This window comes from Grampus griseus (genome assembly GCF_964374135.1).
Source record: "Grampus griseus genome assembly, chromosome: 14".
NCBI lineage: Eukaryota > Metazoa > Chordata > Mammalia > Artiodactyla > Delphinidae > Grampus > Grampus griseus.
In genome coordinates, this window is record NC_139008.1 from 63788150 (window position 1) to 63809281 (window position 21132).

Below are 21132 nucleotides of genomic sequence, written 5' to 3' on the forward strand. Positions count from 1 at the left end.
CAGAAATCCCTATTTAAACAATTAGGAAATGTTTTATCTCACAATGTGAGATGGCCACAGAGAAGGTCAGCTCCAGGGCTGGTTGATTCAGCAGCTCAGTAATGTCACCAAGAGCCCAGGGTCTGTCTGTCTCTGGTCTGCCTACCTCAGCAAGAGGGCTTGTCCTCATGGTGTCAGGATGGTGGCCAGCAGCATCTGGACACTCTGCCTGGGCCTTCCTGGTGGCTGTGAGCTCCCGGGCTGAGGCCACAGTCCCGTTCCGACACGTGGGTGCTGACAAGCCTTGTGTCTGCAGCCACACTGGTGAGAAGCCCTTCCAGTGCATTGCATGTGGCCGTGCCTTTGCCCAGAAGTCTAATGTCAAGAAACACATGCAGACCCACAAGGTGTGGCCTCCAGGACGCAGCGGTGGCACCGTTTCTCGCAACTCTGTGACTGTACAGGTCATGGCCCTGAATCCCAGCAGGCAGGAGGATGAGGATAGCACAGGTGGGTAGAAGTGGCCATTGGGCTGTGTCTGGCTGGAGCCTCCCTATGCAGCCCGGGGGGTGAGCAGCTAATGTGCAAGCAACATATGCCCACTTTTACATGACCTGCCAGTTGGAACTACCCTACTGCGTTGTTTAGCCATTCTGTGTGTGCCCTCTGAGTTCTTGTGAGCTCTAGAGAAGAAACCATTTCTTTCAAAACTCCTACAGTGCCTGGCACCAGAGGGTCTACCATTGAGCAAACATTTGGAGGGAGGCCTACCGTGTGCCAGGCCACTGGGCCTACGGACATGAGGCCAGAGGCCCCCGTCCTCAGGGAGAGTGAGGGAAGGACAACTAAACAAATGCTTGTAATTGGAACAAGGAGCTGGGAGGCATTGTGAGTACAGCTGGGGGTGGCAGTCAGTGTTGTTAACAACCACGGAGAGGTCTAGAGTGTCCAAGGGGAAGGCCTGCGAGGGGAGACTTGAGGCATAGCTCTTCTGGAATGTAAGTATTCAGTACGTTGGCCCCTGGAACGGCTGTGTCTGTGTGCACCAGCTGAGTGTGAGTGCAGGGCCTCGGGTACAGCATCCAACCCCGAGCTCGTGGTGGGTGGCGGGGTGAATGCAGGGGAACCCGCAGGAGGTGCCCTGGGAGTCCTTCCCGAGGGGCGTGGCTCTGTCCTGGCTCTCCCTGTGCCTTTCTCAGTGACTTCCCTCCCTGACTTTCTCCGTAGGGTTGGGCCAGACCCTGTCGAGTGCCCCGCAGCCCCAGGCCTTGCCCACAGCAGGCGAGGAGGAGGGGGACAAGCTGGAGGCCAAGCAGGTGGTCCTCATCGATAGCTCCTACCTGTGCCAGTTCTGCCCCAGCAAGTTCAGTACCTACTTCCAGCTCAAGTCCCACATGACCCAGCATAAGAATGAGCAGGTAAGTGGGTGGCGGGGAGCAGGGGTCGGGGTGGGCGGGCAACACCGACTCTAGTCGTGAGCCTTGACTGGTGCTGCCTAGAAAGGGACAGGAGTGGGCCTCGGCTGCTCTGAGCTGCCATGTGACCATGATGGACCAAGCTTCCTCGTCCGTTCTGCCTGGGTGGGGCCAGCTTACTGGGCGGTTATGGTGCTTGCCCAGGGGAGGAAGCCCACCTCTCAAGGGTCGTATAATGAAGGGACCAGACACAGGAAGCATCCTTACTCCTCTGAGAAGATCTAGGGTCTAAAAACCTACCTATGGGGATTTAAGACTACAGCCTTTTTTTTTTCCATTGAGGCATAATTCATATACCATAAAATTCACCCTTTTAAAGTGTACACTTTAATAGTTTTTAATCTATTCATAATGTTACGCAGCCATCACCACACTAATTCTAGAACATTTTTATCACCCTGGAAACTTTATACCTGTTAGTAGTCACACCCCCTACTCCCAGCCCCAGGCAACCACTGATCCGTTTTCTGACTCTTTGGATTTACCTGTTCTGGACATTTAATAATGGAATCATATAGTACGTGGTCTTTTGAGATAGTGTTTTCGTTTGTGTTGTAACATGTATCAGTACTTTATTCCTTTTTATTGCCGAATAATATTCTGTTGTATGGATATAGCACATTGTGAATATCCTTTTATCAGTTGATAGACATTTAGGTTGTTTCTACTTTTTGGCTTTTATGACTAATACTTTTGTGGACATTTGTGTACAAGTTTTTGTATGAACATATGTTTTCAATTCTCTTGGGTATAAACCTAGGAGTGGAATTGCTGGGTTATATGGTAACTCTATTCCAGTCTTTATTTTTTTTAAATAATCTTTATTAGTTATTTTTCTCCTTATAAAAGTATCATATACCCAATGTAAGATTAGAAAATTCAGAAAAGTCTGAAGAATGTTTAGGTTAATATTTACTATTTATTATATGCTGGGTATTCTGCTAAGTGCCTTACATTCAATACTTTATTTACTTCTCATAACAACCTTAGAGATAGGCATTTTCAATATATCCAGGTGAAGAAACTGAAGCACAGAGAGGTGAAGTGACCCATCCTAAGTCACAGTAAGTGACGGAGTCAGGCTTCAAAGCCATGTTGATTTGACTCCAAACCCCATGTCATTAACCACCTTGCAATGTGTCCTCCCATGAATGCAGCCCAAAATGCAGTATGTTTTGTAGATTTTTTTTTTTTAAATTATAATTGGGATCGGTACACATATATAATTTTGAAGTATGCTTTTTTTCTGAGATAGCTTTTTAAAAGACTTTTTAAAGAATTGTAGGTTCTCAGGAAGTTGCAAAGATGGTATAGAGAGGTCGCTCATACCCTTCAGTCAGTTCCCCTCAATGGTTACTTCTTACATAACCAGAGCACAGTATCACAAATAGGAAACTGACTTTGATATAAAGTGTATGTATAGTTCTATGTCATTTTATCACCTGTGTAGATTTGAGTAGTCACCACTGCAATCACGATACAGAAGGATTCCATCACTACAGAGACTCCCTTGTGCTGGGTTTCTGTAGTCACACCCACGCTCCTCATCAACATCCCTGGCCTCTGGAAACCACTAAAATTAATCTGTTCTCTGTCCTTATAAGTTTGTCATTTTGAGAATGTTGTATATGTGGAATCGTCAAGTATGTGGCCTCTGAGACTGACCTTTTTCACTCGGTGTAAATTTTCTTGTGCTTTTTGTTTTTGAATCTAATTTTATATTCTGAGCATTTACTCGTGTCACTATTTTTAAAAAATATTTATTTATTTAATTAATTTTTGGCTGTGTCAGGTCTTAGTGGTGGCGCGTGGCTTCTCTCTAGTGGGCTTTTCTCTGTGGTATGCGGGTTTTCTCTCTCTAGTCGTGGCGCTTGGGCTCCAGAGTGCATGGGCTCTGTAGTTGCAGCACACGGGCTCTCTAGCTGTGGCTTGCATGCTCAGTAGTTGTAGCGCGCAGGTTTAGTTGCCCCGCCACGTGTGGGATGTTAGTTCCCTGACCAGGGATCAAACCCGTGTCCCCTGCATTGGAAGGCAGATTCTTAACCACTGGACCACCAGGGAAGTCTCCATGTCACTATTTAAAAAAACAAAACAAAACATAATTTTTAACGGCTACATTTTTTTTTTTTTTGGCCATGCCATGTGGCACGAGGGGTCTTAGTTCCCTGACCAAGGATCGAACCTGTACCCGCTGCAGTGGAAGCAGTGGAGTCCCAACCACTGGACCACCAGGGAATTCCCAATGGCTACATTTTTTTAAATTCTCTATTGTTGAACATTTAGGTTACTTCCTGAGTTTTGCTATTATAAACAAAACTGTTGTGAACATTGTTGTAATCAAATCTTTGTCCACATCTCTGACTTCTTCCTTATGATAGATTCTTTTTTTTTTTTCTTTTGGCTGTGTTGGGTCTTCGCTGCTGAGCATGGGCTTTCTCTAGTTGCAGCGAGCAGGGATTACTCTTCGTTGCGGTGCGTGGGCTTCTCACTGCGGTGGCTTCTCTTGTTGCAGAGCATGGACTCTAGGGAGCTCAGGCTTCAGTAGTTGTGGTGCGCAGGCTCAGTAGTTGTGGCGCACAGGCTTAGTTGCTCTGTGGCATGTGGGATCTTCCCAGCCCAGGGATCGAACCCGTGTCCCCTGCATTGGCAGGAGGATTCTTAACCACTGCATCACCAGGGAAGTCCCCTTATGATAGATTCTTAGCAGGGAGATTGATGGAGTTAAGTTAGGATATCTTTGGGGGAAAATCACAGAAAACTTTGACTCAAACTAGCTTAAACAATTAGGAAGTTTGTTATCTCACATAACAAGGAAACCCAAGATAGGGCAGCTCTGGGCCTGAGACAGTCAGTTGACTCAACCCAGCATCAAGGACCCTGTGTCTTTCTAGCTCTTGTCTCCACTATCTCAGGGTGTGGCCTTGTCCCCTGCTGGTGGTTTGCCTGTGGTCCTGTGATGGTAGTCACTCTTCCTAGGCAGAAGATCAAACACAGTATTATCCGTGAGCATAAAGGGGTTGTATTTTCTGTGTCTTCTTTAGGAGCAAGGAAACCTTTCCCAGAAGCCTTCTGTAGACCTCTCATTGGTCAGAGCCAGTGCATATGCTCTGTCATTTAGGAGTGCATTGTCATGCTGCAAATAATAGATAACTGGCTTACTGGTTAGGGTTTTTTTCCTCTCACATCACAAGAGGTCCATAAGTAGGTAGCATTGGGCTTGTATAGCAGGGTTCTCTTGGCTTTCTGCTCTGCCATCTTTAGCATGTGGCTTTCATCCTCAAGGTAGCAGGATGGCTGCTATACTTCCAGTCATCACATCTATATTCCAGTCAGGACAAATGCAAAAAACAGAGGGAACTTCTCCTAGGAAGCTCTTGCCTTTTTGTTCTGGGAGTGATTCCTTCCCCAAAGACTACTGCCTACTTATCATTGGCAAGAAAGGAGTCACATGGCTGACACTCGATGTAAGGGAGCCAGGGGATCAAATGTTTTAACTTGATTTGGCATCTTACCACTCTGAACAAATCAGGGTTCACTTTGTTAGGAAGAAAGGGCATGTGGAATTGTATCTGAGTGTGTCATGCAGCCCTATGAGGAGTGTGTACTACTTGTCAAAGTATAATTTTCAAAATGTTAAAAAACATCATTCTCATACAAATAACATAGTGAACATGAGTCAGAATTTTACTTAACTCATTAATGAGGGAACTGGGAGGATGACAAAGCCAGTCAAAAGAGGATATGAAACACTGATATCTATACCCTTATATAACTATGTCAGTGAAAAAAAGGAATCCTGAAATAAGATTACTAAGTTAGATACAAATCTGGTTAATGTCTTCAGGGCACCAAAACCTTTGGAGTTATCTTTTCTACATGAGAAAAATCATTTACATTGGATCAGTTTTCTACAAGTTGACATTTAACTTTAGAGTCTGGGTCCTAATCAGTAGTAAACAGTCAAAACAAGTCACATCACCCAGAGGGTGAGATGACCCTCAGTGGCTTAACTGCCTTTACCTAACTGCCTGCCAGACAGCAGTTCTCCAATTGAGGTCCCTGGCCCAGCAGCTTCAGCATCACCTGGGCACTTGGTAGGAATGCACATATTCAGGCCACCCAGACCTGCTGAATCAGATTCGCTGGGAGTAGCATAATCTGTTATCGTGATGCAGGCTCAAGTTGGAGAGCCACTATTCTAGCATGACATTGGAAGGACGTCATGTCATCTTTTCACATCTTTTCAAGATGTTATCATTCCAGGTTTTGGATATTTTTTCTTAAGCATACCCAGACCACACAGAGCCTGCAGGGAGGGTAATGGGTCCATTGTGACTGGCTGAGAGGAGGGGACCCTCTAATCAAAATAAGACCAAGGCTGCAGCAGCAGGGGAGCAGGGAAACAGCGGTTGGGTCTTCCACAAGCAGTGTTCGAGGTGGATGCCACAGGGCAGGGGGCGGCAGTGGAGCAGCTCTCCTGCCTTTCCTCACCGACCCTGCCTCTTCCCTCAAGGTGTACAAGTGTGTGGTCAAAAGCTGCGCGCAGACATTCCCAAAGCTCGACACTTTTCTGGAGCACATCAAGAGCCACCAGGAGGAGCTGAGCTACCGTTGCCACCTCTGTGGCAAGGACTTCCCCTCGCTGTACGACCTGGGTGTGCATCAGTACTCACACAGCCTCCTGCCCCAGCACAGCCCCAAGAAGGACAGTGCCGTCTACAAGTACGTGCCCTCCCTTTTCCCTCTCCCTGCAGGGAGCCCAGGGGTCTGGTCCTTTGGTGGTTCTGACTGCTCAGGACCAGTGGGACATCTCAAAGGGGAATCTGAGGCTCCAGGGTCCAGCCTGGCAGAGAGGGTTCTGTGTCTTGGCACTGAAGGGGGCAAGAGATGCTGGCCCGCCTTATATCATTCTTCAACTTGGCAGACAGTTATCCTAAAAAAAAAAGAAAAAAAATCTTAAAAAAGGGAAGCCTATGTTCTTTCCTTGTTCATAATGGAAAAAAGATTTGTTTTTTTTTCTAAAGTAAAATATTATGAAAATAGTATTCCGTCTGATAGTCTACACAATTTAGGTTACAGTTGGAATGGTACGCTGATTCTTAAATGAGAAAATGAACAAGTCTGAAAGCAAAATCTGAAAGCAAAAATCATAAAAATAAGATGCATTTGTTTTATAATCTGTACAATTTAGGTTAAAGTTGAAGCTATATGCTGATTCTTAGAATGGACAAGGAATGAATCAGATGTAGATTTCATTGGGGGTAGTTTTCTGACAACCCTTTACATTGTTGTAGTTTTCTGTTTCAGTCATAAAGAAGGTCCCTTTGGCAGAAATGATGAAGGGCTCCCTCCGTTTTGCCTCATGCTTTTAGTCCTTAGATCTTCAGATCATTCTCTTTGGAGCCATCGATCCTGTGATCATCCTTGTAGAGTTTCTCTTCCTCGATTGCTTTCTGGTCCCTCTTCTAGACTCTCATATGCCGATGGTGTCATCCAGCATCACTTTCATGACTTGGTGGAACCCCTCATTTTTGCTCTGCATTCATTTCGCCGCGCATTTCCCTTATGTCTCTTGGGAGCCGCTGCCTCACAAAACCCAGCACGTAGTGCATGAGGATAGTGAAAAAAAAATTGGAGTGTTTGTCTAGGGACTTCTTCTAGTCCACTAGTGAATATTTTCATGTTAGAATGGCTTTTGCTTCTCTGTACAAACTGTATCTGCACAGACTTAGCTGATGACCTCTGTTAATGGGGCCCCCCTCTAACTCCTGGGTGAGGCTTCTGGGGTTCAAAAATAAGTAAATACAGACCTTGAGTTTAGAATGCATGGGCTGCTTAGGGAGACAGGAGTGTATATATTCTTAGGATATACTGTGATAAAATGCTATCATAGACATATTACGCAAAGTGGGAGGTAGGGCAGCAAAGGTGTCCCAGGAACAATGATATCTGAACTGGGTTTTGAAGGATGGGTAGGAGTTTGCCAGGTAGACAGTGGGTAGTGGGAAGTGCATTCCTAGCAGGAGGAACAGCAGGTGTAGCGATATAAAATGAAATAGCATGTGGTTTAGAATGACTGTTCTGTAGAATGGAAGGGGGAGGAGATGTTTAGATGGGGCCTGGGAGAGAAAGTGGGGCCAGGGCATGAGGACCTTTTAGAAGTCACAAGAGCTTTGAGAAGTTGGCAGGGGGACTGGGGCTTGAGAAATGGGATGTAGGGCAACTGACCCTGAGGGAGATTAGGAAATGGGGCCAAAGAGGCAGGAAAACCAGGTGAAGCTCTGACCAGCTAAGGGGTAGAGATTTCTGGATAATGATGAGTAATTCTCATTTGTTCTCAGAGGGCATTTTCTTTTGCTTTTGCCATTCCAATCTGTGGATATTCTATAAGTCCCTGTAGCTGTGTGTCTCTCTAGAGTGAGATGCCAAGTAAAAGGAAGGGAGCAACTACTAGGTGCCTTGGCCTGACTTAGGGACATTGATCCCCGCAATCCTGGGAGGTAGGTTGTATCAGTCAGCTGAGGTGGCTATAACAAAATATTATAGACACATGAGAGAGAGAGGGCATCCTTTCTGTCTGGTCTTTTCTTATAAGGGCACTAACCTTACCTGGAGGATCCCACACTCATGATCTCATCTAAACCTAATCACTACCCAAAGGCTCCATCTGCAAATACCATTACATTGAGGGTCAGGACTTCAACATGCAGATTTTGGAGGGACACCGTTCAGTCCATAGCTGTGGTGTTCTCCCCATTTTGAAGATGAGGACATTGAGGCTCAGAGAGGAGAAGTGACCTGCCCACCAGAGTAACAACGTCAGTACAGAGCTGGGATTCAAACTCTTGTCTTGGACTGTGGAAGCCTCATAGCTCTGGTTTTGGAGTTCACAGGCTGAGAATTGAGCCCCATGATGGCCCTGTGCCTGCAGTAGATCACTTCTCCCAGGTTCTCTTGCCAAGCTTAGAGTGTCACAGGCCCTTTGTAGCCATTGGAGCTTCTGGCCCCAAAGTAAGGTGTGGGGAGGCAGGACACCACCTGGATGGCCCAAGGGTGGAATGCTGTAGTGGGTAATGATAAGAGCTCTGGAGCTACCTCCCTGTGCTCAAATCTGAGCTCAGCTGCAAACCTGATGGATGAGCTCAACAAGATATTCAGCCACTCTGAACTTCAGTCTCCTCACCTGTGAAATGGCGATACGATAGTGCCTACCCTATTGGTTTATTTACAAGGATCAAGTAAGATGAGTCCGAAGCAGTTAGACATGGTGCCTGGAACATAATAGGTACTCAATAAATATTATTGCTGCAATGTTTATTAATTATATAATTTAAATCTAGGTTTGGTTGCTTGTAACAGGGACCCAAAATAACAGTGGCTTTAACAAGGTGAGAGTTTATTTCTCTCTCATGGTGGCATTTAAGTGGGTGTGGTGGTTTCATTCCATTTTCATGCGGGCAGATCCTGTCAGTCTGGCTGCTCTGCCTGCTTTGGGCCACATTGCCTTGGCCTGCCTGTGGAGCCTCCCCAACTCCCTCAAGTGAATTTCATACATGTCACTATATATATGCTGTATGTTTACTTTTTCCTTTTAAAAATAAGATGTATTTTTTTTCTAGTTACAAAAGTCATCCGTGTTCAATGCACAGAAATGGATTTTTAGAAAAACCCACAAGAAGACAAAAAACAAAACCCTGTTAACCTCTTGGTACATGTCCTTTGGTATATATCTGTAATAAGCATATTTATAGCTATAAATATCACAGGTTATATTTGAGTTAGGTTATCCCAAACACAGTTATTGAATCTGGTGAAAATTCATCACACCATCTTCCTGTTGCACAACTTCCGACAAACAGTCTAAAATTTAATAGGATCATTCCGTGTACTTGGCGTTACCACTTAAAACTGTAATGTTTATATCTTTGCACCTCAGCACAAACAGACCTGCCTCAGTCTTTTAAACAGCTACTTAGTATTCCATTGTATGTGGATGGGCTGTAATTTATTTAACTCATTCCTTATTGCAGGTTAATTGGGTTATTTCCAGTTTGTCATTATTATAAACAACACTACAGGAACAACTTTGGACATATATCTTTGCTCATTTGTAAATAAGTTCCTAGAAGTGATTTTGCAGGTCAAAGATCACAGAGGGGTTTAAAAAAGATTAATTACCTACTTGAAAAAAATAATTGCTATGTGCATACAATGCAATATTTAAAAACTACAGGAGGGCATAGAGTGAAAAGGAATTCCCTATCCACCCTGACCCGCTCCCTCATCCCATAGGCAATCACTTTCAGGAAGTGTTCTTTTTAAACTTATTTTGACATAATTTTAGACTTCTAGAAAAGTTATAAGAATAGTACAGAGAATTCCCACATACACCCTTCATCCAGATTTCCCCGATATTACAATCCTTACACACTTACTTTATCACATTCTGAGCTTTTTGGGAATAATTTGCAGACATGATGCTCCTTTACCCTTTCTCTTTAGTGTGTATTTTCTAAAAATGAGGATAACCTCTTACCTAAGCACAGTGTAGTTATCAAGATCAGGAAGTTAAATCAATACAATTCTGTTACCTAATGTACCCTATTCAAGAATTCCTAATTGTTCCAATAACATCTTTTATAGACAAAGAAAAAAAAAAGTTTTTTCTGGCTCAGGATCCAATCCAGGATCCCAGATTGTATTTGGTTGTTGTGTCTCTTCAGTCCCCTTTAAGCTGTAACAGTTCTCATTCTGTCTTTGTCTTTCATGACCTTAATATTTTGGAAGAGTATAAGCCAGTAATTTTGTAAAATGCCCTCAGTTTGGGTTTGTCTGATTTGACCTCAGGGTGGAGCCAGGATTGGCACTTTTGGCAGGAGTATCACAAAGCGACGCTGTGTCTTTCTCAGCGTGCTGTATCAGGAGACACCTGACTCTGGTTTGGCCTGGTGCTGGGGATGTTACTTTGGGTGACATAGTTAGGGTGGCGTTTCTGGCAGGGAGTTTTCATTTAATGGTGCTGCGAAACTGCATCCTTGCTGCCGGAGCCTGTGCGATTCCTGTCTTCTTCCTCCCACTAGCTCACCAGGTCTCTGCTCTCCTGGTAGCTCTGCTCTCACCTCTCCTGCTCCTTCTTTCTTGCCATCTGGAGGCATTTAGCTTGTGGTTTTCAGGGTGTGGCCTGAAGGGGCATCCCTGGGGCCCACGACAGGTGCAGCCTGACTGCGGGTTTCCCACGTGCCCTGGTGTACAGATGGCAGGGTCCATGGTTCTGTTTTTAACATGAATTGCCCACCTGCCTCTGGCATTCCTCAGTGGTACTGCATTGTAAACGGGCCCATTTGCTGGTGAATGTTCTGTGGTGGGGGGATGGTGGGACCTTTTCCTTAGAGCGGCTTGAGGCCTGAAACTGCTCTTTTGTGGACATGTTAGCGAGTGATGTTTAGAGTAAAGACCATGCCTATGTGCTTTGAATTTTATGAGCTGTTTGGCACCAGTGTGTCCTTTGACTCTTGTTATGATCTTAAGAAAAACTGAGAGGCAGGTCCACTTGGAATTCCTACCTCATTTTATGGATAAGGAAACTGAGGGTCAGAGATGGGAAGGAGCCAGACCTGGATCCTTGTCTGTCTGACTTTTTTTTTTTTTTAATTTTTATTGGAGTATAGCTGATTTACAATGTTGTGTTAGTTTCAGGTGTACAGCAAAGTGAATCAGTTATATATCTATCCACTCCTTTTTAGATTCTTTTCCCATATAGGCCATTACAGAGTACTGAGTAGAGTTCCTTGTGCTCTACAGTGGGTCCTTGTCTGACTGTTTCATGTAAGAGATTGTCCCTGGTGCTCAGAGCAGGTTATGAACAAGCCAAACAAGACAGATATGGTCCTGGCCTCCAGAGCCCACTTGCTGGTGGAGGAGACAGAGAAGTAAGCAAATAAATGATTCCAGATAATAATTGCTAAGAAGAAAATACAACTGGAGAGCATAGTAGGAAGTGGCTGGGGCTGGGCTCTGGGGGGCACCTTGAGACGGGGTGGTCGGGGAGGGACTCTCTGAGGAGGTGACATTTGAGCTGAGATGTGAAGGCTGAGCAGGTGCTGCCAAGGGGAGGACTGGGGGGAAGAGTGTTCCAGGTCATAAGAACAGCAAGTACAAAGAACCTGAGGTGGGGTCGAGTTTGGTGTGTTCTGGGTGCATTCAGGAGACCGGGTGGCCTGGAGCAGAGGGTGTGAGATGGGCAATGGGGAAAGGTGAAAGCTGAGAGCTGGGAGTGAGTCAGGCCAGTAGGGCCTTGTAAGCCAAGGTGGGGATTTTTAAGCAAGGGTGTGACATAGTCTGATTTTGATTTTTTTTTTTAATAAAATAAGTAAATCTATTAAAAAAAAAAAGGTTTTGTCGTAAACACATAATTTTATTTTTTTATTTTTATTAACATCATTATTGGAGTATAATTGCTTTACAATGGTGTGTTAGTTTCTGCTTTATAACAAAGTGAATCAGTTATACATATACATATGTGCCTATATCTCTTCCCTCTTGCGTCTGCCTCCCTCCCACCCTCCCTATCCCACCCCTCTAGGTGGTCACAAAGCACCAGGCTGATCTCCCTGTGCTATGTGGCTGCTTCCCACTAGCTATCTATTTTACGTTTGGTAGTGTATATATGTCCATGCCACTCTCACTTTGTGGCACATATATACAATGGAATATTACTCAGCCATAAAAAGAAACAAAATTGAGTTATTTGTAGTAAGGTGAATGGACCTAGAGTCTGTCATACAGAGTGAAGTAAGTCAGAAAGAGAAAAACAAATACTGTATGCTAACATATATGTGGAATCTAAGAAAAAAAAAAAGGTCATGAAGAACCTAGGGGCAAGACGTGAATAAAGACACAGACCTACTAGAGAATGGACTTGAGGATATGGGGAGGGGGAAGGGTAAACTGTGATTTTGATTTTTAAAGGCTCCTGCTGGCTCCCCTGTGGAGAATGAATTAGGGCCGGGAGGAGGCTACTGCACACGTTCGAGCAAGATGGTTTGGATTAGGATTGAGGCGGTGGCAAGCTCGAGAATGAATCAGATGTGGGATTTTGCCTCCTGGTGTTGGGGGCAGGGAGTGGCCGGTTCCCACGCCTGCTGGGGCATCCAGCCCCGAACACAGCTCTCTCACTTCTCTGCTCCTCCCCATGTAGGTGTGTCAAATGCGTCAACAAGTACTCCACCCCGGAGGCACTGGAGCACCACCTGCAGACCGCCACTCACAACTTCCCCTGCCCGCACTGCCAAAAGGTGGGGAACCCTGCCCTTGCTGGCTGAGCGAAAATAGGGGCGAGAGGTGATGGAGTGAAGACCCCACCGTCTCCTTCTCCCCTCCTGCCTCAACACACATGCAGGCCAAGCTTGGGGTTGTCTCCGCAGACGACTTTGCCTTTGAAGAGCGAGAGCTCTGCCTGGCCCGTCTCACCCGTTGGACACCACCCGTGGCCATCCCAGTGCTACTGCTGGGCCAGGCGGGCCAGGCCAGGCTGACGTGGAGTGAGGCCTCTCCTGGGCCCAGGCCCAGCATCTGAACAGCGGCCTCCAGCTTCCTGATGTCTTATCATCCTTGTTATTACTGGTTCTTCTTTTCAGTGGATCTGGAAGCCCTCACTAAAGCCTGGCCCTTCATATCATCAAATATCCAGGCAGTGTTCCATTTTCCACTTTTCCCAAAAACATAATTTTTGTAAAGTTTGTTTGAATCAGGTCGATATATTGTGATTGGTTGATACGACCAAAGTTTCTGTTAATCTACAGATTCCCCCCATCGATGCTCCTTTCTTTTTTCTTTTAATGTATTTGTTGAAGAAACTGGGCCATCGGTCCTGTGGAGTTTCCTGAAGTCTGGATTTTGCAGATTGCATCCCCCTGGTGTGTTTAACTGGTTTCTTTGTTCTACTCATTTTCTTACAACCTTATGAGGCAGATTTTCCAGGACAGACAGCCCTGGTTTCACTTCGGCCTCATTGTAGATGTTTCTAATTATATAGCCTAATTTAGGGGTTTGGAATTTGTGGTCTGAATAAAAGGCATCGTGAATTAGCAAGAACCATGTGCCAGATGCTATTCTGAGCATTTTGTCCGAACGGACTCATTTAACCCTAGGAGGTGGGCAAATTATTACTGTCTCCATTTTATAGACAGGGAAACCGAGGCACAGAAAGGTCATCCAGCTGGGAAATAATGGGGCTAGTAAGTTGATGGGTCTGTGTCCTTGACCACTTCTCTGTATCAGATGAATGAAAAAACGAACGAATGCTTTTCCTATGCCTGGGGAGGAAAGAGATTTTGGCTTCTGTGTTTTCTGGCTTTTTATTACCTTTCCATTTATTTCTTCAGTTATTTGTTCATTTTTTCATTCATTCCTTTGCTTGTCAGTCATTTGATTCAGGCCCTGTGCTGAGGAATGAAAGCCCTTCTCTGCCCTCTTGGAGATCCCGTACAAGCAAAGGGCTGTGTTTCAATAAGTTAGATGCTGACTTTAAAAATATGGGTGGACATTCAAGGGCGGAATTTGCTTTGCCTGGTGTGGCATTGAGGAGTCAGGGAGGGCTTCACAGAAGCAGTGACCTGAGTTGGGTCTTAAAGGATGAGTAGGAGTTTGTCAGGCTAAGAGAAAGGCTCCCTGGGTAGAAACAACAGCCTGGGCAGAAGCTCAGGGCACGCGTGTCTTGACTGGGCTTATGGGTGAGTAGTGGGAGCCATGAGGTTCTAATGGCTGAACTTGACACTGTGGGCCTTGACCCCCAGTGGGCAGAAAGGAAGATGTTTCTGTAAGGGCTGGTAACGAGGGGCCCCTTGAGCTCATAACGTGGCGAGGGCTGGTGAGTCAGACCTGACGCTGACTCCTCTGTTCTGCCAGGTGTTTCCTTGTGAACGCTACCTGCGGCGTCACCTGCCCACCCATGGCAGCGGGGGCAGGTTCAAGTGCCAGGTGTGCAAGAAGTTCTTCCGGCGGGAGCACTACCTCAAACTGCACGCTCACATCCACTCAGGTGGGTACCCTGTCCCCCACCAACTCCTGCTCAGTCCCCCTTCCCCTCCCCCCAGGCACCCTCCCTGTTCCCCTTCCCATCCCCCTCTGGCCTTCCTCCCCATCTCCTTCAGCCTTCTTCCTGAGCCCCCTCCTGCCCATCCCCTCCCTCTCTTCATCCCCGCTTCCCATCCCCTTCCTGGCCCCTGCCTGCCCCCTCAAGTGAACAAGGGGTTCCCACCAACACTAGAGTGGAGATGAGCCTCGGGAGGCGGGTGGGGGGACTCTTGGCTCTGCCCCTGAGGTCCTTCTGAGCCCCTGGGGGTGGGGGCGTTGTGCTCGATGCAAAATTCCCTCCCAAACCTGGATAGAACCCTCTCTCCTTAGTTCCCCAGCTGAGATACATTGACACTTTATTTTCTTTTAAGCTTTAAAATGTTTTTTATTAGTTAAAAAATTCTGTTGTTCTTTATACTGAAAACAGTCTAAAGATTGAGAAAACCTGAGGAAAAAATCCTTGATAATACAAAAGCATCTCTCCTCAGATGGACAATCCTTTTTTTTTTTTTTTTTACTATGGCCTACGGTAAAAAATACATTTTATATGCAACCCGGGAAACACATACTTACACACAGAATATACTGCAACAGAAGTTTCACAAAACAATATTTTCTATCTGTACAGTTTTAGTTGTTAAAATAACCACCATCAGTTTGTGACTTGGAGTTTGCAGTTTGAAGAGTGATCCTAATTCCCCTCCCCAAAGGTGATCACTGTTAGTGGTCTCATCTGGGACATTCTAGTTTCATTTTACATCTATACAAAACATGTGCTTACTTTTACACAAACAGGCACATGTTATAACTCTATTATGCGTCATTTTTCTTCACTTATCAAGGTACCTTGAAGATGTTCCTAATGGCTCCTTCTTTTTCGCAGCTGCATAGTATTCTCTTGCATTTACCATCTTTGATTTAACCAGTCCCCTGTGGATGGACACTTAAATTATTTTTTCAGCTGTTAGTTTGTATACACAATGCTGTGTGGGTCTCCCATATTCAGACTCCCTCTCACGGCACCCTTGGTCCCCCATCTGTGTTTCCTCCTGCAGGTGAGAAGCCCTACAAGTGCTCAGTGTGTGAGTCCGCGTTCAACCGCAAGGACAAACTGAAGAGACACATGTTGATCCATGAGCCATTCAAGAAATACAAATGCCCCTTCTCGTGAGTAGAGACGGTGGGTGGGAGGGGGCAGGTTTACCCAGCTGTGGGATAGAAGGGGGTCAGGGCCGAGGGCTGCAGGCCCTTTCTCCTTTTGTCCTGTCCTGGGTCCTGCCTGGCTGCTTCACCCCCCATGCTGCTTCCCTGCCCAGCCCTTAGGGTGGATGAGCGAGTCCATCCTGCCCAGGGCTAGCAGGGGGGCCAGCAAGAGAGTCCTGTGCTTAGTGAGCTCCTCTGACCAGCGTTTTGGATCCTAGGACACACACGGGCTGCAGTAAGGAGTTCAACCGGCCAGACAAGCTGAAGGCTCATATCCTTTCCCACTCCGGTAAGTGGCTCCTGGACGTGCCAGGAGGGTCTGGTTCAGCTCAAGCCCCCTGGGCAGGAGCCCCAGAAAGAGCAGACACATCCTGTGAGGCTTATTTTCCCTGCCTGGTACCTTCCAGCCAATAGACTTTTGCTCCTGTGAGCCATGAGCCTGGCCTGTGTTTGGGTCCTCAGGGCGTACGGAGGTGAGTCAGCCACAGTCCCCCAGGCTGAGGAGGAAGCTGACTCAGGAGGAGATGACTGTATACCAGAGAGGCACCCAGTGTGACAGAGGTGGGGTCAGGTGTGGAGGGAGATCCAGTTCTGAGCGGGTCCAGGATAAGGCCAGGGAGGTTCCTTGGCCCACTCGGCAGAGCGAGGAAGCTGGGGTGTGGAGTAGGGGGTCTCCACACCACTCAGTTTCCCGGTGGCTCCGCAGAGCTTCTCCTGGGGCTGCTGCTTCCCCAGAGCAGCTTGGCTGGCTTTCCACATACCACTTGGTCCATAGAACAAGGTTTCTCAATATCGGCACTGTTGATATTTTGGGCTGGATAATTCTTTGTTGTGGGTGGCTGCCCTGTGCACTGTACGATGTTCAGCAGCATCCCTGGCCTCTACCCCATGGTTATGACAACCAAATACGTCTCCGGGGACAAGCCAAAAGATCCTTGGGGAATAAAGTCACCCCGATTAACAACCACTGGTTTATAAACAGGATCTAGTGGCTAAAGAATGTGTGAAAACTAAGAGTAGATTGAGGACTTGGAGACAGAGGGCCTGGGCTTGATTCTTGGCACTACCACTGTCCTGCTGGGTGGCCTCGGGCAAGTCACTGCCCCCTCTCTGAGCTGTCATCCCAGGGAGGCTGAGGGGGCCATGGCACAATCTGTGTGTGGGACGGAGTTGACTTCATGGTGGATATGGAGGCACTAGTGATTCATCCAGTGAGTGACTATAGCGAGAATACCATGTGTCACGCACTGGGGGTGCCATGGGGGAATCAGGCAGAAGCCCACCCTGCCCTCCTGGGGAAGCTTAGCATTTAGTGGCAGAGATCGAAAATGAACAGCAAACAAGTAAGTATGTTACAGTAAAATATGCTGAGGGCAAAGATGGAAATAAGTAGAGTGAGCGGGCAGAGAAAGAAGAGAAGTGGGTATCAGGGAGGGCTTCCCGGAGGAGGTGACACGAAAGCTGAGTCTGAGGGAGGAGAAGAGCCGGAAATGGCTTCCGGAGTGAGGGAGCAGCAAGTGTGAAGCCTTCAGGCAGGGAAGAGACTGGCGGGTGTTTGAGACAAGGAAAAGCGGGCGGGAGGCCTGGAGCTCAGAGAACAAGAGAGGGGAGAGGAAGGGGATGTGTCTGAGAGGTGAAGGGGGTGGCCAGCTGCAGGCGGCTCTGTGGGAAATTTGGGGAATCACTGGAGGGTTTGGAGCAGGGAGTGTCATGGAGAGGTTTTACCAAGACCTCTCTAGCTGCCCTGTGGGGAATGGTCTGAGGCGGCCAGGGTGAGGCAGGCAGACCAGAGAGGAGAGAGCTGATGGTGACCTGGTAAAGTTAGTCAAGGTTAGGGGCTGAGCTTGCTGTTCCAGGCAGAGGGGAAACAGCACAAGCAAAGGCCCAGAGGCAGGAGGCTGGCACAGGGTAAGTGGCTGGGAGAAGGTGGGAGATGAGAGTGGAGGGAGCAGGGCCCAGATCACACCCATGCTCGTAGGGCAAGCTGAGGAACTGGGCTTTGTTCCAAGTGCCAGGGCAGCATTGCAGGGTGAAGGGTCTGGGTGCCTCTCACTGCCTTCCCCTCGCTCCCCAGGCATGAAGCTCCACAAGTGCGCCCTGTGCAGCAAGTCCTTCAGTCGCCGTGCCCACCTCGCCGAGCACCAGCGCGCCCACACAGGCAACTACAAGTTCCGCTGTGCCGGCTGCGCCAAGGGCTTTTCCCGCCACAAGTACCTCAAGGACCACCGCTGCCGCCTCGGCCCCCAAAAGGACAAGGACCTGCAAGCCCGGCGGCCCCCCCGGAGGAGGGCAGCCCCCCGCAGCGGCAGCACTGGTGGCCGCAAGGTGGTGACCCCCCTGCCTGACCCACTGGGGCTGGAGGAGCTGAAGGACACAGGGCCTGGGCCAGTGCCCGAGGCCACCCCAGGCAAGCCACCCTTCTCGGAGCCAGATGCCGTGCTGTCCATCGTAGTGGGTGGGACAGTGGGGGGTGAACCTGAGCTGGTGGTGCCCGGGCATGCCGAGGGCCTGGGCTCCAACCTGGCCCTGGCGGAGCTGCAGGCAGGGGCCGAGGGCCCGTGTGCCATGCTTGCTGTGCCTGTCTACATCCAGGCCTCGGAGTGATGGACCCATTGTGTTTGCTCCCGCATCCTGCCTGATGCTCACCTTTGGGTCCGGGGCCTCTAGGAGCAGACTAGAGATCCTTCCCAGTGGAAGTGAGCCATTGGTCAAAATCCTTTTGGAACATGCTCTGTAAACCCTGGCCCAAGGTCGCCTCGCTGGGCACCCTGTCCTGCTGGGAAGCCCTGCAGCATTCTGGGATCTGAGGCAGCTGAGCCTGAATGGCCCAGGGTCTGGCTGGTCCAGGCTGGTGGTCAGGCTGCCTGAGAGAGAAGACAGGGGAGTCCCACCCACCCCTCCTCCAGGCTGCCTAGGGGCAGTCTCTAGTTAAGCTGCTCTTCAGGGACCTGATATGGTTGGAGCCCTTACCTGTTAAACCTTTTCACATGCAGTTCTCCCAGCATCCCCAGACGACTCTGATGTAGGCATATAGGAGGCACTCTAGTGTTGTGGTTAGAGTTCAGCTGTGAGCCAGATCTGGATTCAGATCCAAGCGCTGACACTTACTTGCTGTGTGACCTTGGGTAAGTCACTTCACCTCTTTGAGCCCCGCATTCCTCATCTGTACAATGGGGCTTATGACAGTACTACCTCATAGGGCTGTCATTGGGATACAGTATGATGAAATGTACAAAGAGTTTGGCATAGAGTTTGGCATAGTGCCCGGCACTCAAAAAGTGCTCAATAAATGTTTTTATCAACGTGGCTCAGGCCCTAGCTTTGGCAGTTTCTTTCTTAGCCCCTAGGTGGCAGCATTCCCCCCACCAAAGCTTGTGCGGGCTGAGGAGTCACTTGGCTCCTCACACAGCTACGCTGCCCCGATTGCCATAGGGAGGTTTGGTGCATCCAGAACAGTTATTTCAGAATATGTCCCATGGAAACCCCTGGAGGAAGGGGTTTATAACTCACTTTTGAAAATGCAGGGTCCTGGGCCTTGCCGTAAAACCCTTTGGAATCAGAAACTCTAACCAGAGTCAGAAGACCATTTTGAGCAGCCTTCTGGATGGCCATAGGTGCCCCCACATCCAGCATTCCCTTCCGCATCTCCAGCTAGTCCGGGGGGAAGCAAACTAGGCTGCCTGGGAGACAGGGAGGGAGAAAAGGGGCCTTCACCTGTGCTTTCTTATTTGTCTTCACCACCACCCTACTGGGCCACATTGCCTCAGTTACAGGAGAGGACTCTGAGGCTGAGATGGAACAGGGCAGGATGCGGGAGGACTGTCGGACTCAGTTTGATCACTGAGTTTCCCTGAAGGCTGATATCCTCAGACATCTGTGTGTGAGCCTGTGGCTGGAGCTCAGAGCAAGGTTGAGTTCCCCACATCCTCAGGAAGGGTGTGATGCAGTGGGAGGGATGAGTGAGGCAGCAGTGCACAGCTGAGGGGGTAAGGGCGGTAAGCATACCCAGCCCTCAGAAGGGCCAGGGAAGGGACTGATGGGGACAGCAAGTCTCAGAGCGGGAGGTAACACTTGATCTAGGCCTTGACACAGAGTGTTTGATGGACAGAAGAAGGCATGCCGGGGGATTGTATCAAGATGACGAGTAGAAGGACGTGCGATCACTCCCTCTTGTGAGAGCACCGGAATCACAACTAACTGCTGAACAGTCATCGACAGGAAGACCCTGGAACTCACCAAAAAATATACCCCACATCTAAAGACAAAGGAGAAGCCACGATGAGACGGTAGGAGGGACACAATCACAATAAAATCAAATCCCATAACTGCTGGGTGGATGACTCACAAACTGGAAAACACTTATACCACAGAAGTCCACCCACTGGAGTGAAGGTTCTGAGCCCCACGTCAGGCTTCCCAACCTCAGGGGTCTGGCAACGGGAGGAGGAATTCCTAGAGGATCAGACTTTGAAGGCTAGCGGGACCTGACTGCAGGACTTCGACAGGACTGGGGGAAACAGAGACTCCACTCTTGGAGGGCACACACAAAGTAGTGTGTGCATCAGGACCCAGGAGGGAAGGAGCAGTGACCCCACAGAAGACTGAACCAGACCTACCTGCTAGTGTTGAAGGGTCTCCTGCAGAGGTGGGGGGTGGTGGTGTCTCACCATGAGGACAAGGACACTGGCAGCAGAAGTTCTGGGAAGTACTTGGCGTGAGCCCCCCCAGAGTCCGCCATTAGCCCCACCAAAGAGCTGGGTAGCCTCCAGTGTTGGGTCACCTCAGGCCAAACAACCAACAGGGAGGGAACCCAGCCCCACCCATCAGCAGACAAAGTGGATTGAAGTTTTACTGAGCTCTGCCCACCAGAGCAACACCCAGCTCTACCCACCACCATTCCCTCCCATCAGGAAACTTGCACAAGCCTCTTAGATAGCCTCATCCACCAGAGGGCAGATAGCAGAAGCAAGAAGAACTACAATCCTGCAGCCTGTGGAACAAAAACCACAATCACAGAAAGATAGACAAGATGAAAAGGCAGAGGGCTATGTACCAGATGAAGGAACAAGATTACACCCCAGAAAAACAACTAAATGAAGTGGAGATAGGAAACATTCCAGAAAAAGAATTCAGAATAATGATAGTGAAGATGATCCAGGCTCTTGGAAAAAGAATGGAGACAAAGATAGAGAAGATGCAAGAAATGTTTAACAAAGACCTAGAAGAATGAAAGAACAAACACCTAGAAGAATTAAAGAACAAACAAACAGAGATGAACAATACAATAACTGAAATGAAAACTACAATAGAAGGAATCAATAGCAGAGTAACTGAGGCAGAAAAACGGATAAGTGACCTGGAAGACAGAATGGTGTAATTCACTGCCACGGAACAGAATAAA

The 21132-nt window shown here is 48.0% G+C and overlaps 1 protein-coding gene across 1 annotated transcript in view; it reads left to right on the forward strand.

The window, feature by feature from the left end:
* ZNF341 (zinc finger protein 341) overlaps window positions 1-19848 on the forward strand; it is a 41948-nt gene extending 22100 nt beyond the window's left edge. Inside the window, exons 8-15 of the mRNA XM_082671707.1 lie at window positions 296-489; window positions 1207-1397; window positions 5968-6176; window positions 12652-12748; window positions 14361-14493; window positions 15584-15695; window positions 15950-16020; window positions 17806-19848. Of these exons, the coding sequence (XP_082527833.1) occupies window positions 296-489; window positions 1207-1397; window positions 5968-6176; window positions 12652-12748; window positions 14361-14493; window positions 15584-15695; window positions 15950-16020; window positions 17806-18335 (1537 nt within the window). The 3' untranslated portion in view covers window positions 18336-19848. The remainder of the gene's footprint in view (window positions 1-295; window positions 490-1206; window positions 1398-5967; window positions 6177-12651; window positions 12749-14360; window positions 14494-15583; window positions 15696-15949; window positions 16021-17805) is intronic.
* The last annotated feature ends 1284 nt before the right edge of the window (window positions 19849-21132 follow it).